Source organism: Pundamilia nyererei, unplaced genomic scaffold (assembly GCF_000239375.1).
Source record: "Pundamilia nyererei isolate P.nyererei 1_Seehausen unplaced genomic scaffold, PunNye1.0 scaffold00002, whole genome shotgun sequence".
Classification (NCBI taxonomy): domain Eukaryota; kingdom Metazoa; phylum Chordata; class Actinopteri; order Cichliformes; family Cichlidae; genus Pundamilia; species Pundamilia nyererei.
In genome coordinates this window covers 3,827,537-3,844,493 of record NW_005187403.1, presented here as the reverse complement: position 1 = coordinate 3,844,493, position 16,957 = coordinate 3,827,537, and the positions used below count along the sequence as shown (strand labels likewise).

Here is a 16,957-nt window from a genome sequence, read left to right as displayed (position 1 = left end):
CTATAGCAAAAAATGTACTTATTGATATGAAAGATTTTTTTAAAGACTAACTTTCTTTTGCTGGAAAGTAAAAAAAGAAAGTCCAGGAGATTTCCACGGTGAAGTTGTGCCTCTACGTCGACACGACTTTGATTTTGAAACTATCTTTCAACCTTGATTAGATGTCCTGAAAAGACGGCCACCGACTATTCAACGCTGAAATACTTGCTGGGAAGCTGCTGATAAACAAAGGATGCTAACTGAGGCAGTCACTCACAAACAAGCATGCCTTGGACTGTAGTTGGAATCATGAGCACCTGGAGATAACGCCATGCAGGCACTGACGCTGGACCGCTCCATCAAACAGCAATACACCTGCCAGGTGGATAGGAGGAGGGCCCCTTCAGGGAGGTTTCCAACTGGAATGTCATTGCATTCATCCGCCGCGTGAATGTTGTAGCCACAGCAGCTCCCACACTCAGTCAGCTCCTTGAGTGCCCCCAGTTGCCTGTCTTACCTAACAGGAAACGGCTTCTGGCCAAAAGAGGACAGCTCAGCCAAATGACTGCACTTGAGTCCAAATGACAGACAAGCATAAATCAGAGATCTTTGCTCCGTAGTTAGATGTTTGTAAGCCATGTTGAGTGCTTATTGCCAAATGGCAGTGGCAAGAGGTTGTATTGTACAATGCTGACTTGACAGTCTTGGCTGTAATGTGCAAGATATTAAAAATACAGAAACCAAGCGCCACACTCCAAGTATTAGCTCAGCTCAGGACCCAGTCTGCTGACAGCATAGCTATTCCAGATGGAGGAACTAGCTTTCCTCTTTGTTACACTGGAGAAACATCTGCACTTTAATTTTGAGAAATGCCACTGCTGACGTCATTTTGTTTGTTTTTAAATTTTGAAGCACTGGCTATTAATGGCCTTTGTGTCTGCAAAGCTTGATATCCACCAAGTGGTCTGAGGTGGCCAAGCTTCTTTTGTTGACTGGTGGTTTGTGTCTTCCTTTCCCACATTTGTCATACCTTTGGGAAGGATTCAGCATATTTTGGCTTTGAGAAATTTGCCAAAGCTGAAGATGGTCCCAGTGAAAAAGACGGAGCAGCGGCTGGCCAGGAGCTGAGCGCTGTTCACAAATGAAAGCTGTTTACTCGTTTCAGGATTAATTTGACGTTGCTATTGCAAAACCTGTGAAAAGCCTTCCTCGTTGTGTGGACCTGCGCTGTATTAACGCTCAGCGTCATCAGAAGGACAGGAGAAAGAGGTCCACGAGGCCCGCAGGGCCTTTCGGCTGGCATCGCTTAAAGGACGTGAAGAACATGTAGTAACATTAAATATTTTTTTGATCATATGTAGCAATCATAATTGTTCAGGAAGTTGAAATAGGTTGTGGTGACTTAACACATGAAAAATGCTCAAACAGCACTAAAATGAAAGGACCTTTTGAACTACAATGCCAAATTCGAAGTAAAAAAATACATGAATAAATGAATGAAACAAGCTGCAAAGGTAGCTTATGAGGTGACAGCCTTGATTCATTTCACAGATGGATGCCAGCCCCCACCGGCTGTTAATGATGGGACAGACTGGGCTGATCTCCAGAGGTGTGTTTTCCCCATCAGGCGGCTTGCTCTCACTCCAGGCCAGACAGGAACATAGCAGTAATGGAACAGAGCGAAAGCAGCAGGTAAAGCAGACTGTGGTAAGTGGCAAAAAGTCTCTTACAAACCTCCAAACAAGCTGCTGAATTTATACACCAGGTTTATTGATTCGCTGGAAAAAGCCTGACAGTGCAACAGTAGCATAGAGTGTTCAAGTCGACACCCTTTTTAAATTTGTGATGTATGAAGAGTTGGCCAGTTTGGGATTTTCAAGGATTTTGAATCTTTGAAGTCACCATGCCAAAGTCCAAGTCATGAGACCATCTTTTTCTGGAGGGGTTTTGTGGAGATCACTCTAAAATCATCAAATATATGGTTTTACTTAAGTTCATACTTCTGGCTACATAAGTAAAATTACAGAGGAGGTCTGAGTAAAGAATTACAGGGTCATTTAGATGTAAGATTATACTAAATCTAAATCTACACCTTTCAGAAAATAAAAACCAGCTACTGTAAGCATGCTATGCTTTTTGCTAAATGCTAATGTCAGCATGCTAACAAGCCCGCAAAGATAAAAGAAAGATATAACATGCTGATGTTCAGCAGGCGTTATCTTTTGCAAACAAAATAGATCTGAAAGTTGACGGGAATACTCTTAGTTGATGTGCCAACTTGTTACAATGCGTATTAACTTGGATATGACCTCTAGCAGATTTCATGGCAATTACTAACTAAAGAAAGCAAATGCCAACTTCTTTGTGCCATTACAGTAAAAGTATTATTCCCAGCTTCTGTGCCCCATTTATATTTGTACAGTGTTGTAAAGCCTGAAACAAACTAGTGGTCTGACAGACCCTTGAGCCATAGCATCAGCATCCACATTCAGTCCAATTTTTAGGACTGAATAGTCAGTTGATTGTGCAGAACAGAATCTTCTCCTGCCTTACTTTCATCCTGCTGCACTGCTGTGTTTCTTATTAGAGGGTGTTGGAACACTGAAGCAACTAACAGTTGTACTGTATGAACAAAGCCATGGAGTATTATAGGAGAGCACTGCATAGACAGTATAAATCTCAAAATGCCACATGCTCATTATCTAACATCCTTGGTCAATCACAAGTGAGCATAGCCTGAATAATCCTTATTTTCGACACTGAAAATGGCCAAAATTCATAAAACTGACTTTATTCATTTTATTCAATAAAACTCACCAAGAAAGTGTTTACTGAGGTCAGAGCCAAGGGTTGTTTTCCCATTGACAATCTAAAGAATTCAAAGTATTTTTGTTACTATGGGTATCGCCCCCTAGTGGAAGCTAGAAATAATGTGTAATGTAAATAACAACAATAAAAATGCCTCTTTAGAACCAGCCTTATAGAGTAAACACATATGTTATAAATGGTAAATGGATACCCAGAGTCATCAAAGCAAAAGCAACATATCAGTTTGTGTGTAGCTAACAGAAAACCATTTTCACTTGTTGTTGGTTACAATAAAACGTACATGACTTCCTACAAAGGTGTGAGGATCCATCAGCGAGTGAGTGATACTAGCCCATAAATCTGTAGAGACTGTTCCCTGACTTATTTGGGCTCCAAGACAGATGGAAGATTAGTCTGAGGCAGCTTTAATCATCAATCCTTAAAGCTAGAAGCAGTGGCCCTATTTTAATGGTGTGATCATCTCCACAGAAAGCAAATGAAGTAAACCTGCCAACCAGGCGAATGAAAGAAATGAACATGTAACGCTTTGCTGCCATCTACTTATTTTCACCTTTAATGTAATAATTCAAAAATAGCTAGCTTTTGAATTGACTTATGTGAGCTTAGCTGGTTACAGTTATGTCTTGTAATTCAATTTTCGTCTGTTCTCTTGTCATCTGTTTCACATGTACTGTGTGATGTTGCACTTTGAGGATGACACATGGCTGCAACATGCCTTCCTTCCTGCACTTGACTACAGATGAAAATGTTGCTATTGCAGGGCACCTCCTGCATGTGATATAAACTCGCTCCTGAATAAACTAATTTAAAAAAAAGCAAAGTGGAAGAAGCTCTGAATCGTGTTGATGACACAAACTTCCTTGCCTTGTAGGATCCACTGAAGCAATTAATTTTCTTTAGCCCTTTCAGGCTACTGGGGAGTTCTAGGGAGCAAAAGCCAATGAGGCTTTTTGAAAGTGTGGTGAAGTGTGGTGGAGGAAGTGAGTGCTGCATCTGCTACACAGCATGCACCTGCATACTGTGGGGCAGCTGGGATTTATCAGGCTGCAGCTTAGTGGTCCAGAATCAATATATGTGACTACAGCCAGTGTCTGACTGCCAGATGCAATCCAATAACAGTACAGTTAGTACGAACACCTTTTTAAAAAAGTACACTGGACATAAAATGCTACGAGACAGAGAGAGAGAGAGTTAAGTAAACACAACATGATCCAAACTGAGGTCTGTCCAGTGAGCACTAAACATAATTCAAGAACCATCTGCGTTTTATTTTTCAGCTCCATCCCTGAAAAATACTTCCTTTTTTTCCAGCACTGTTGCTGAAAAATAAGGCAATAAAAAGTGTAACACTCCCAACCATTCAAGTGACATTACCATAGCTGAGAATGGAGCACGACTACCCTCTGCTGGACGAGATGTGGGACTGCATCTGGAGCTAAAAAGGAAAGTTTTTGATATACAAAGCTTTGTGTAACCACAGTGCAGTGTGGCGTGGGGGCGGGGGGCTTAACAATGCAAGTGTGCTCAGGCTATGTTGCAGTTGTACATATTAGCACACAGATTCCAAACCGGGCTACACGTTGCCCAGTGGACCACTGCACAGTGGGGTCGGACATAGGGCCAAATGCTGAATGTTAAAGCCATGTATGAGTTGTAAAAACTGCTGCTACCACTACAGGTAAGCAAATCTGTGTTAGCATTAAAATTGCTTGCGGAGCTAAACAAATAAGCAGCAAAAATTGTTGAAATTATGAATAGAAATATGGAATATTTTCCTAAAGACGTGAATGACATGGCTATAGCCGTCTTGAAATATTAGCTTTATGTGAAGTGTGGATTGCCATCAGTAATCACGGGTAAACAGCTGTCGTCAATAAACATAAAGAACTGTTTGAGCGCAACTAAAGTCACAAATTAATGGCAGCTTGCTAACCAGCAATGTCTGACTGTAGTAAATGGTAAACTGAAAGCAGTCCAGAGACCAGACTGAAAAATGAGTTCAGCGTTTGTTGAACACATGTGAACATGAGAGGAGGGGTGGATGAAAGGGTTTAAAGCTGACAGACCTCTGGGGGGCATGAGTAGCTTTGGGTACACCACTGCTGTAAAAGAGACTTGTAAAAGGTAGTGTTGCCTTTTCTGATAGTAGATGACTAAATCCAAATGTTGTGCCTTTAATCATAGGAATGGTTGATGTATTCATTAAAATGACTAATAATATAATAAATTATCCACATTTGTATGGTGAAAAGCAGAGTAAGAAAAAGTCAGTTAACTGGTTTCACATTTGGATTGTTGTTCCAACAAAGAAGAAATATGAGCAAGTCATTCTTTGCCCTCACAACTTGTAATGCTTTTGTCATTTTTTATCCTTGCATCATTTTAATGGGCTAAATTATTAAAACACGAGTATAAAAATGACAAAGAATCTTTAGTTATAAAACAAAGTGTTACAAGTGGTCTGTGTTAAGAGTAATTAAATCATAAAGCCCTGCCATCACACTTTATCTGTCTCCATTCACATTGTGTTTTATGTTGCTGATGCAGTTAATGGTGACTGATGTGACTTTTGTGGCTCATCGAGAGAAGAAAAACAAGCAGACAATACACCGTTTACTCTCCAGGCATATTTAATTGGCACAGTAAACACAATACAAAGTATTCAGTGCTCCAAAACACAAGCATGGCCTACCGAATGGAACACAAACGAAAAAGTGCAAAAACACACCATCTGGTAGACCTTACAAAGGAAAAGAAGTCTTACTTTGCAAAGCAGATAAAGTAATGGTAAGACTCTCCATAGTTAAAATAGATGTTTTCCTTTTAAACTTTATTTATATACTCATATATATTTTCTCTAATTCCATCACGCCATTTCCACTGTACACGCGGGTTATTCTGGGGCATCGACAGAAAAGGTTTGTGGTGGTCTCGTGTCAGAGCAAAGCCTGCCCTAAAGCTACTGCTGCCTCATCGGATTTAATCATATCATTTGCCAGACATTGTTTGATCACCGTGATGTGTGAAGCGATGAGAGGGGCGAAAGCAAACGTGGTATTTGATTCAGCAGGGATTTGATCATTCCTTACATCGGCAGTCCAAATGATCAGTACGTCCATCATTCCTCCACACGGGGAGTGTTCATAAAATTCTGCATTAGACAAATATACGATGGCTTCATCCAAAACATAAAAACAATGTAACGGTTACTCATGTTTGCAGTTAAGGGATTTTAGTCCCATTCAGGTACAATAAGCAACAACATATCATTCCAGCTTTAAAAAAAGAAGAGAGGAGAAAAAAGGAAGAAAAAGAGAATCTTCACTCGTCATATATGAAACAGAAATGTTAAAAAATCACGTGCATTATGTGCCATTGAGCAGGGGGAATCAGTGGACATCATTTCTCTACCCTGACAGTTTCATGATTAGAAATTTGCCCCCTCGAGATAATCACATCTTCGTCTCCTCACCATACCACAGCGAACGTCAGCATCGTTCCTCCTCTCAGTGAAACCTGGTTAAGGCCCAAAACGGGTGATGATCGGCGTGTTGTCACATTTCAGTCAAAAACTCACAGGAAAACGATCACAGTATATTTTCATATACAGTAGACAGTAGGTGGAGCTTGTTACAAACATCGGGTGTAACTCATATCTTCATAGGTTTCATTTTTGGGTGCTGCTTGGACCAAGTGGAGCCACTTCCACAAGGTGATTAACTTTAAACTAGCAACTTGCATTAGACGCTCTGATCAAAACATAGCAAACTAACAATTCTCATACGTACTGTACTTACAAAAAACAAAACAACCTTGACCTATCTATGCATGAGATCATTCAGGAAAAAAGAAAAAAACAAAAAACATAATGACACTTTGGGTTCCTATCGTCCTTTTTTGTGATTAAACTACACAAATTTGAGATCACTTACTTTCTGTTAAAAACAGGGAAACATGCTTTCTGAACAGATGACTGAAAAAACATGTACGTAATTAAAAAAAAGAAGAAAAAAAAAGACCCACAGGCACCAAACCCAAACAATAGCATTCAGGTTAATTCAAACAGTATGACTAGGCAATGAGGGTTAACTGAACTTAAAGGCTGGAGGGAAGGGGCGTAAGCAGGCTTAACACCCCCACCGCCTCCTCCAACCCGCCAGCACAGGGGCGAGGAGGAAGACAGGGCAAGCATGCAGCACACCACAATGCTGAGGGACCCCCGCCCTGTTGCAAAAGAAAAGAAAAAACAAAAAAAGGCTTAAAGCAGCCAAGGGAGCTAGCCTGAGCCGCCATAGCCTGAGGGAGGGGGGAAGGGCTGTGGAGGTGAGGAAGGGGGTGGGGTGTGGTCAGAGAGAGGAACAGGCACCAGTGACAGAACAAGAAATGGCTGGATGGTATGGATGGTGGATGACACCATCATCTAGAGTTCTGCCCCTTCAGCTGGTCCTGGATATGTGGAAGTGATCTTGGTGAGGAGGAAAGTGGAAACTGTGACACAAAAGACCAACGACCACTGAGATCAAACGAACGTACATGAGAAGCACAGGACACAAAGACAGATGATTAGCACCTTCAGTTCTTCTGATTCCAGTTAAGTGAAACCTGCAAATACAGAGCTGATTTAAGTGGAAGGCGTGAGTATGAGCATCTTGTGGCGTCAGATGAAGCTGGGATGATTCTGTCTCGAGTCAGTGAGCGAGCGAGCGTTTCATCCACCTGCTTCTTCTGTCCGTCCGCTCCTGTCGGTCTCCGTCCTGTCTCTGACCACACCCTCCTTCATGTATGTGTGTGTGTTTGTGTGTCACAGGGCAAAGGGAAGGAAAAGAGAGAAGTGGCAGAGCCAGGGAAGCCAGCAGCCTCAGTCATGACCGCACATGGTGCGAGCAGTTAGTTTCATTAAAAAGCAAAGCGTTGCTGCAAACAACATAAAGCCGTTTGTGTACTGCGGCTGTGACTGCTGAATGGGGGTTAAAAATGGAGAAGTTATGAGCACTAAATTTTCGATGTGTTCTGTCTAAACTTTTTCTTTTTGTTTGTTTGTTTGGAAAATTCAGATGCGTTCTAATCGGCCGTCTCTCTTTCTTTTAGACTCAGGTCATCTTTCTCTCTGACTCTGTGAGCATGTGAGGAACGTGGTGGTTTCTCCGAGGCTGCTTGCCCTGCCATTCCTCAGCCAGCCTCACACTTTTAGGAATCTGTAATTCAAAAAGGAAAATACAAACAACAAAAAATAACAAAAAGAAGAGTTAGCTTTAAAAAGAAGTGAAGACCAACCCATATATTCAGATATGGAGAGGAGGTCATTGCATTAAATATGAGACTACATTAAACTGGTACTACTACTGTATCTCCAAGAAAGACGACCTGAATTAACACAAACATGTATCTGTTTAACTAAAACCACTGGGCTTGAATGCATGTTAGAATGAAATAGAATGAAAATAGAAATGTACTATCACAACACGCTGTAATCCTGTTACGATAAAACTCCCACAAACGCCACAGCACACACCGAATTTCACAATTTCTGTGTGTTAAACCTGATGTAGAGTTACACCTCGCACATACGGCCATGCTATGGCTGTAACAAATCTTCAAAACTGATACAAGGGACCCTCCAACTCCCAAAATCATACTATATCTGGCCTGTAGTACTATTTTTAGATCTGTGGTGTCAAACATAAGACCAAGGGTCCAGAATCGGCCTGGCAAAGACTTCTAACCAGGCCCACTGGACAGCTTTGGAAATTTCTTTATAAGTTTTCCAGCTTAATCTTTAATGATAAAAAACAGCCTATAACTATTCACACTACACTAAAGTAATTAGGTTATAGAAAAAAAATGAAATGACAGAAACGTTTTTTGGTTTTTTTTAATGTGTATACAGTAAAAAAAAAAAAAAAAAAAGGTATTTTCTGTGAATTAACAAAAGAAAAATGCTATTAATTACAGGGCAGCCAATGTGCTACACCTAAAACTTTTTCTGTAATTTGTTTCTTACCATTTAAGCCCAAATAGTCATTCTAACAGATTTCTGTCATTTACTACAGCAGCTTTTCTTTATTATGTACAAAAAACTGAGATGTCCCGTTGAAATTGCACCTTATTTTAAAAAATTATATTAAGATATCTCAAAGTTTAAATGTGTAATTTGACTTTTTTTACACTTACAGAAAGGGGAGTAGAATGGGCTATATGTGGTCCACAGTGTGAAATGCTTTTGTCATCCCTGATCTAGACTGTTTTGGTGCGAGCAGATTTATGTAAAACCCGTTTACCTAAACTGTCTCACTGGGCATTCATAGCAGAGTGACAGCATGTACGATCGTGGCTCAGGAGTTAGTAGTTCGTCTTGTAATCGGAAGGTTGCCGGTTCGAGCTCGGACAGTCTCGGTCGTTGTGTTCTTAGGCAAGACACTTCACCCTACTGGTGGTGGTCAGAGGGCACGGTGGCGCCAGTGACTGGCAGCCTCGCTTCTGTCAGTGCGGCTGTGGCTGTAGCTACAATGTAGCTTGCCATCACCAGTGTGTGAATGGGTGGATGACTGAATGTGGGGTAAAGCGCTATACAAATACAGGCCATTTACCATTTACATCAATGGTGCCCCCCTCTGCTAATGTTAGCTAGCTGCATGGTTTTTACAGTTAGTGGATGTAGTTGCACAGTAAGAAAATAGCACTAGAGGCCAGAGGGAAAATGTGTAAATTCTATTTTGAGGTGAGTTGTGTCTTTAAAAGAGTGAGAGTTAAACAAAGGCTCTGGTATGATTTTTGAGAGAGCCCTGATCTTGGAAAAGAGTAACAGAGCAGTGAAACGACCTAGAGGCTACACACACCATGCTTTTAGTGTAAACACTTCAGAGACCGATGCAAACAAACCACAAAGCTTTAGAGTCATGACCAGCTCCATATCCCAGCTCAGCCTCACCATACATAGTTTACTTCAGCTAATACTTCAGTCCTTTATTCTTTTACCACTGGCCTGCAAAAAAGGACCAGAACAGCCCAACACTGTCATTATCAAAAGGTGAATTTAGAAAAAGGAAACATTATAAGGCGGCTATTAATGTTATTAAACTGGACAATATTTAAAAAAAATGACCCCTTACAGGGGAAAATAACTTGTTCTTGTTGTAACAACACTGTAATTTATCTAGAGCATGCAACACTTGAGAGGCAGCAGCATGATTTTTAATCTAGTTTAACCTACAAAAATATCTCTTGATATGTCTTCATACTGTACAGCTGATTTAAATTACATTTGCTTGATTGCACATTGAGCATTCTTTCTTTTTAGGTACGTCAAGTGACCAAAACACAATAACGTCTAAAAATGTAACTTTGAGTTGATGGTCACTGCCTCTTCACATGGTGCTTACATTCACTCAGCTGATTTATCACCACACAGATTCAGCTTTGGCCACAGTTCTGGCTCAAAGTCTTAATTAACAGTGTTTTTATTTGAGTAGAATATTGTTATTCAACATTTTAAAACCTAAAAGAAAATCAAATACTGAATGTCTCAAATATACAGGTGATCACTGTTAGGTGCTGATTTGCGCCATCATGAGCTTTGAGTGTGCCATGTTTTATTTTCAATGACCACTAGGTGGCACTGCCGTGAATAAGAGAGGCTTCACCTCAAACACTTCTTAGACATGATATCTGATTGGCACAGCTCACGCTACCAGAAACAACTTTTCCTACTGTTATGAGGCACAATGGACAAATCCGATTGCTCCTTCTTTGTGGAGCGGTGTGAAGTGTCTGTGTGTGTGTGTGTGTCTGAACTAGCATCTATAATCTCTGTAACTTGCCCCACTCGTTCAGCACGTGAATGGAATACAGAGTAACAAAAACTGTCATAGCAAGAACTTGCTGAGTTAAATGTATGTCATAGCACCTTTGGCATTCGTTTCCAAAAACACTTCAACGTAGGATGTGGGCACGTATCCCTCCTCATCCTCGTTCCTCCGCACGCGTGTCCAGCCATCTCCTTTGTCTTCTTCTATGACGTACAACAGCTCACCCTCAGCCACGGAGATGGTGCCCTCATTGTGACCTGCAGGAGAGAACAGCCGCAAACCAACAGAAGATAAGAACGCTGGCTTTGTATATTAATAGGAACCATGTTGATTAGTAGCGCACTTTGAAAATCAGAGATGCAAGAAAAGAGGAAGCAAAACCAGATGCTGTACAGCAGGGATATAGTCAGAGACTACTTGTAGAAACTCCACAGGCACTTTAACATGTCCTGAGTCAACATATATGAATAAGCACAGGTAGTTTTAACAATTAGTAGTGCTTCATGTGATCCACCCATTTTAACAGAAATTCTAAATTTAATCTATTTCTGAAAAGTAAACATTTATGGATACATTAGTTAGGAAAGTGTTACTCAGTGTAAGCCCCTCTTATTCAGTTTTGGAGCTGGGGGGCTGGGGTTGGGGAGCCAAGATGTTTGAGGCCCTACAAAAAACCATAACCAGATAATTAAGGGAATACAACTCCAAGATGAACGTTATTGTGTTACAGTTTATTTGTTTTTTGTGATGTCGTTATGTGGTTAAACTTTGCTGCTTTGTTAAATGTTGTGCTTTGCTCAAGTAGATCTCAATAGACCAGATTCCAGTAAGTTTAATCTTTTACGCTGCACTTGCGTAACACAATTATGTGGAAACCTTATCTGTAATCAAATTGCTTTTTTGAGAGTACACTCCTTTTTTACTTTTGAACAAATGTTTGAGTATGAAGGTTTTATGCCAAAACACAAGGTATACAGGGCGGTGAGCTCTCTGGAAATATGTGTAACTGTAATTCATTTACGTGACTGTAATCTGCAACAGTAGGGACTGGGGTTATTCCTGGGACTTTTCTCTCATTTCTTGTTGCCAGTAGGGCGGGTAGCATTTGGTTATGTAGCCTTGCTGAAAGAAAAACCCTCCAGAATGACTGCAGTATTACAGAATTACTTTATTACTGCTATTCTAATATTCATGATTATGACTCATCAAAGGTCTTACACAACTGAAAAACTAGTTTAACCTATACAATGAACCACAATTTCACCGTTAACCCAGCAATCGCTACAGCTAAAGTAAGATAGATCTTTACCGCCTCTTTATATGCACTGAGCTTTATGTTTAGCAGCTTTGAATAATTTTCCAAATTTGATTTTGAAATAGTGCAACTGAGAAATGAGTGTATTTTTATTCATACTCCTCCACACATTTGAACACAAAGATCGCATCCCTACTCCTCCTCCTCATTCAGAGGAAACAAACTCCTCCACCCGTTTTCCATCAGACTCAGGTTCAGCTTATTTCCAGAAATAACGGGACCTCAGCAGCAGCCACCAGCCAACGAGCAGGCTTCATACTTACATTGACCGTTTTTATTTTAAACCAATGTGGCTGCAGTTACCTTCGAAGGGATACAAGGCTTTGCAGGTGCCGATGGTAGGCAGGACCTCCTCATCATCAAACTCGTCATCGAACTCCGTCGTGGTGGTTGGGGTGGGGATGGGTTGGGCTTTGACCTGAACCTCTGAATTCTGCTCCTCTGTGTAGCTGCCATCCGGGCTGCTCAGGGGCCAACACACACACAGTAAATATACTGTGAAAACACACATCGATTTCTTCCCAAAAAGTCATGTGTGTTACAAACTCTGGGTTCTGTGGCTGCTTTTTGCCAAAGTATACCATACCTCTCTCTGTCCTGTGCACAGTTGTTGCTCACTGTTGTGCTATTCTGGGTCTCATAGAGTCCGCTTTTCCGGTGTGAATCACTCTTAGACGGCATCCTCTCCTCCACCTCTGCTAACCAGCCCTGAAACACACGCAATCATTATTTGGCTCTAGCTTTTCATTTTTATTACATGACAACTTGGACGAATGACAACTTGAGGAATTCTTTTTATCTGTGATAACTTTACATTCGGCAAGGACCTAGCACAGAACGAACACCTCATCCTTGCATTCCCCCATTTATTTACACGGTTAAACCAGGCCATTGTTCTGGGACTCCTCTCTCTGCACAGAGAACATGGAACATGCAGCCAATCCCTGCAGCTGCCTTGCATCTTCTCCTAATATGGATAAGCGACAGTCTTCTTTGGAATTACCCCAGCTGGAGATGTGTGTCTGAGCTCCTCATTATTTACTGTTTCAGATAAACCAAACAACACAGCCTTGCCAACATTAACACTCAAAAAGGAATAGGGGCTCAGACAGACACTGAACTTACCTCAAATTTCTGTACTTCAGACTGGAGCTTCTCAATGTTTTGACCTATTTCTGTTAGCCGGGGGTCCACACTGGCCGGGTCTCCCATCTGAGGGTTCTTTATATACACGTCTTTCATCTTAGTCAAAGCATCTCTGGAAGAGCAAGTATTTGTAAGTCTTTGAGGCTTCAGAACAGAATGGAAAGATTTATAACGCTAGATTAAAACCCCTCTGAATACCTCTGGTCCATTTCTTTTTGTATGTCTTTACTCAGCTCATCGATCTTGCCCTGCAGCTTCTTCCTCCTCTGCTCTGGCGGCAGGTGACTGAAGTCCTCCGGTGCAGAACCCTGAAAAAAGAAAAAAATCACACCATGGAAACTTTTTTAAAAACTCAAAGAAAATAACCAACTTCAGTGATCCTTTTTGTGCCTTAGCAAGAATCAGTTTTTGATAGGTGCAGTATCTCTCTCTGGTTTTGGGGTTTTTTCTATTTATTTTTTTTAACCCTGTGAAACAAGACTCAGGGATAAATGGGTATCAGGGTAAATAAATGGAGCTCCTGTTAGGCTTTAACTGAATCACTGAAGGAGATACTGCAGCCGCTCTCTAACACACTCTGTGATATTTAGGATGTTTAGCTCTGTAGACTTGAGGCCTTTCACCTATTCAGTCGCCACACCTAATTTAGAGCTCTGTAAATGCAACGGAAATGTAATAAAGTTTTGGCCACATCCTTTCATTGCATATAGTGTTTCAGGGTCAGCTAGCTAATGGATCTGTTCTCTGACAGGAACGGCTCTTTCTTAAAATGAAGGTTATATGAGCTGCAAGAGGTTGGCTTGACAGGAGTCATGTTTCCTGCTGAGACTGTAATACTGAATAGAATGAGTCATGCTGCTCCGCTGCCTCTCAGTCTTTCTGTAAACATCTGTAAACAAAGCATCAAAACTAATAAATAAATTGATCAGTAAGGATAAGGTAATTAACTAGCTGCTTCTGTAAGTCTTGGAATAACTCAGAAATGTTGGTGCTGCAGTACAGCTTACTTGATACATGGTTTAATTTTTTGGACCCTATATATATATATACTGCGTTCAAGCTACTATTGTTGTTTAAAAACAATTGACTATCCATAGGTTTTAATGATAGGATTTCGCAATAAGATGCAATGAGGCCTTTGTTTTATATTGTTACTCCATTTGGGGCAGCATTGTGGTTCAGTGAGTTTATGATTAGCTGGAAAAAAAGAACGAAAATAGTGACATATCGGCAGAAAATCTTTGAACTGTGTGGACTGAAGAGGTCAAGGCCTGTGATTGGATCTCATTGAGATGGGTCACAGTGGCACCACAGGAAATAAATGCTGGATCTACAGCCTGGAGGTCAGGATTCACATCACATGAGCCAGATAGTTACCACGGCAACCTTACCCCTTCTCCCCGTATCAGCATGCAACACTTAAAGGCATGCAACACAACAAAGATCTGTCAGTCAGCATGCAGGCATGTCATGCTCTCGTATCAGTGAAACATCACAGTACAGAAATGACTCATTAGTGTTTACGTATCCACGTATCCTCAGACTAGTGAGGCACTACGATCTAAATGTAAATTTATTCTACGTGATTAAATTTAATCAATAAACAAACTAAAACTATATGCAGGCATTTAGTAACTTGATGTTGTAGTCAATAAAGTTGAAGTTTAGTTGAAGTTGAAGTTCAAACTGATCAGTCTTATTTGACTCAGGCACTGACGTACAAAAACAAACCAAGCATATGCTGTAAAATGTCAACATTTAAAAAAAAATTTTTAAACTGTTTAAAATTTGCGAAAATGCACTTGTTGACTTTCTTTTCAGAAAAGAAACTCATGTCTGTACAAATATGCTTAACATAAAGACTGGAAGGACAGGGAAACGGCTGTCCAGAGGGGAAGATCTCCTTTCTGCCTTGCATGAAGGGCGATACTCTGATGTTATGTTACATCAACTACTTCTTCTTTGAAGCTATGCACCATCCCATCAACACTCCCCCTGTGCAAAGCAACTTACAAATCAACATGGAGAGACACGACTCGGACTCATGTGGATTTTTGAAAATGAATTTTGCTTAATTATCCACTTAAAGCTTTTTAGTTTTGTTTGCCGGAAACACAAAGAGATTCTCTCTGATCCGCTTTGATACTAAAGGCGAGTCACAGGCAAAGCAGGCAGGCCATTTCTCCAACGGGGATATACCAGTTAGCCCTAAAAACAGATATGAGTTTCTCGTCTTATTGCCAATACCTAATTAGTCCATTTTGGGGGTTTTTTCCCACATATTTAAACAGGTAAAACAGATAAAGTACTGTTAGAGAACTTTTAGGTTTTTCTGCATAAAGCCAGGACAGCTGTTTCCCAGTACTTCCAGTGTGTATCACTATTATCCCTTAACACACCATAAAGTGAATGTTTCAAAATATGAAAAGGATTCCCAAAAGTATTAAACAATTTCACTAATCCTTATGTTTTGAGGAAATCCTCGCTAGTGTTAGATTTACAAACCACACACAAAAATATCAATAAATCAATAAATGGAACCGAAGTGGCATGCAGTGTAAGGACAGGAGCTCGCTTTCTACAGATCGGCAATTAGTATATGTTACAGGGACATACAATCAGCTGAGACAAGAAGGACTACGAGACAGACTAAAGGACAGACAAATAAAACACAGAGTAAATCTGATCACCTCAATGAGATTCCGGACGTGGGAATTGAGTGTGATCTGCATCACAGAGACCACAGACACATTTTGGGAGAGACAAAATGGGAACACAATCACAACATAAAAACAAACAAACAAACATAACACAAAAATGAGACAGCGACGTGAGTCTCAGGTCCATTGTTGTGTTACAGCAAAACTTAATTAATAATTAAATTAGATCCAAAACAAATAAAATGAGAAAAAAAAGAGCACACCAAAAACATATCAGCGTACAGAACGTTATTAAGACTGTGTTACTGGGACGACGTGACATGCGTGCTATGGTCATGCCGCTACGGTCGTGCAGTTATACGGTCATGCTTACCAGCTTGAGAGAAAGCTTCATGGGGGGAGAAGAGAGAAAAATGGCGAAGAGCAGGAGAGAGAAACAGACAACAGATAAAAGTCAACATGAGGATAATTATGGCCATTTGTTTTATTTTCCTTTCAACAAAAATAGTTTCCGTGATTTTTATAATAATGTTTTACTCTGCCAGACTTCACCATAAAAGGAAAAGAGGGTAAAGTAGTTAAAACTTCAAGAATCTGATTTATATACTAGCTGTGTAATTACAAAAAAAGCTCTATCAGAAACGATTTTAGCTACTAAGACCCCGCTCTTTTTTTTCATGTGGTGAAGTTTAACATTTCTAACATGATGAATTCATGAGAAATGGGAAGAAAAGTTGGCTAACAGGCCAACTTACTGCAAAAGCATGAAGTCACTGAGAAAAATTAAGGGAAGACAGATGCAAATTAAGAAGTAGAGGGAGAGTGACAACGACGACAGAGGACAATGTACCCTTTACTTCTTGATCCCGCTCTGCTGCCTACACAATGACACACAGGGCACAGCAGAGGGCGCCAAAAGCATGTTACCACATTAGCAGGTCCATATGTTGATATGGAGGCAGATACTGTACACAGACAAACTGGAGAGATGCTTTCAGAAACCAAATATTCACACTCGTGAAGAACAGCTTAGAAATAGACGGGTCTCTAAATTTTGCAAACTCAAGTGGCTCAGTGAAAGCCAAAAATTAAAACAGCGATAGAATTTGGCGAGGGACTTTGGACAGGATATGGTTCTGAATACAAAGAACAGAGCAGGTTAACAACAACAACTGGTTGGTAGAGCCAGAGCAGATGACTTGTAATCCTGTTAAAAGGTCACA

At 40.6% G+C, this 16,957-nt stretch overlaps 1 protein-coding gene across 6 annotated transcripts in view; it reads right to left on the bottom strand.

The window, feature by feature from the left end:
- Positions 1–9,389: 9,389 nt before the first annotated feature.
- The window catches only part of fnbp1b (formin binding protein 1b), a 50,611-nt gene continuing 43,043 nt past the window's right edge, over positions 9,390–16,957 (bottom strand). For 3 of the 6 annotated variants that reach the window (XM_013909569.1, XM_013909564.1, XM_013909567.1), the window contains 6 exons: positions 16,108–16,122; positions 13,273–13,382; positions 13,054–13,186; positions 12,515–12,636; positions 12,232–12,401; positions 9,390–10,870 (listed from right to left, as the gene is read on the bottom strand). In XM_013909569.1, the coding sequence (XP_013765023.1) occupies positions 10,692–10,870; positions 12,232–12,401; positions 12,515–12,636; positions 13,054–13,186; positions 13,273–13,382; positions 16,108–16,122 (729 nt within the window). In that variant the 3' untranslated portion in view covers positions 9,390–10,691. The remainder of the gene's footprint in view (positions 10,871–12,231; positions 12,402–12,514; positions 12,637–13,053; positions 13,187–13,272; positions 13,383–16,107; positions 16,123–16,957) is intronic. The other 3 variants (XM_005720196.2, XM_005720199.2, XM_005720200.1) reach the window with 3 other exon arrangements.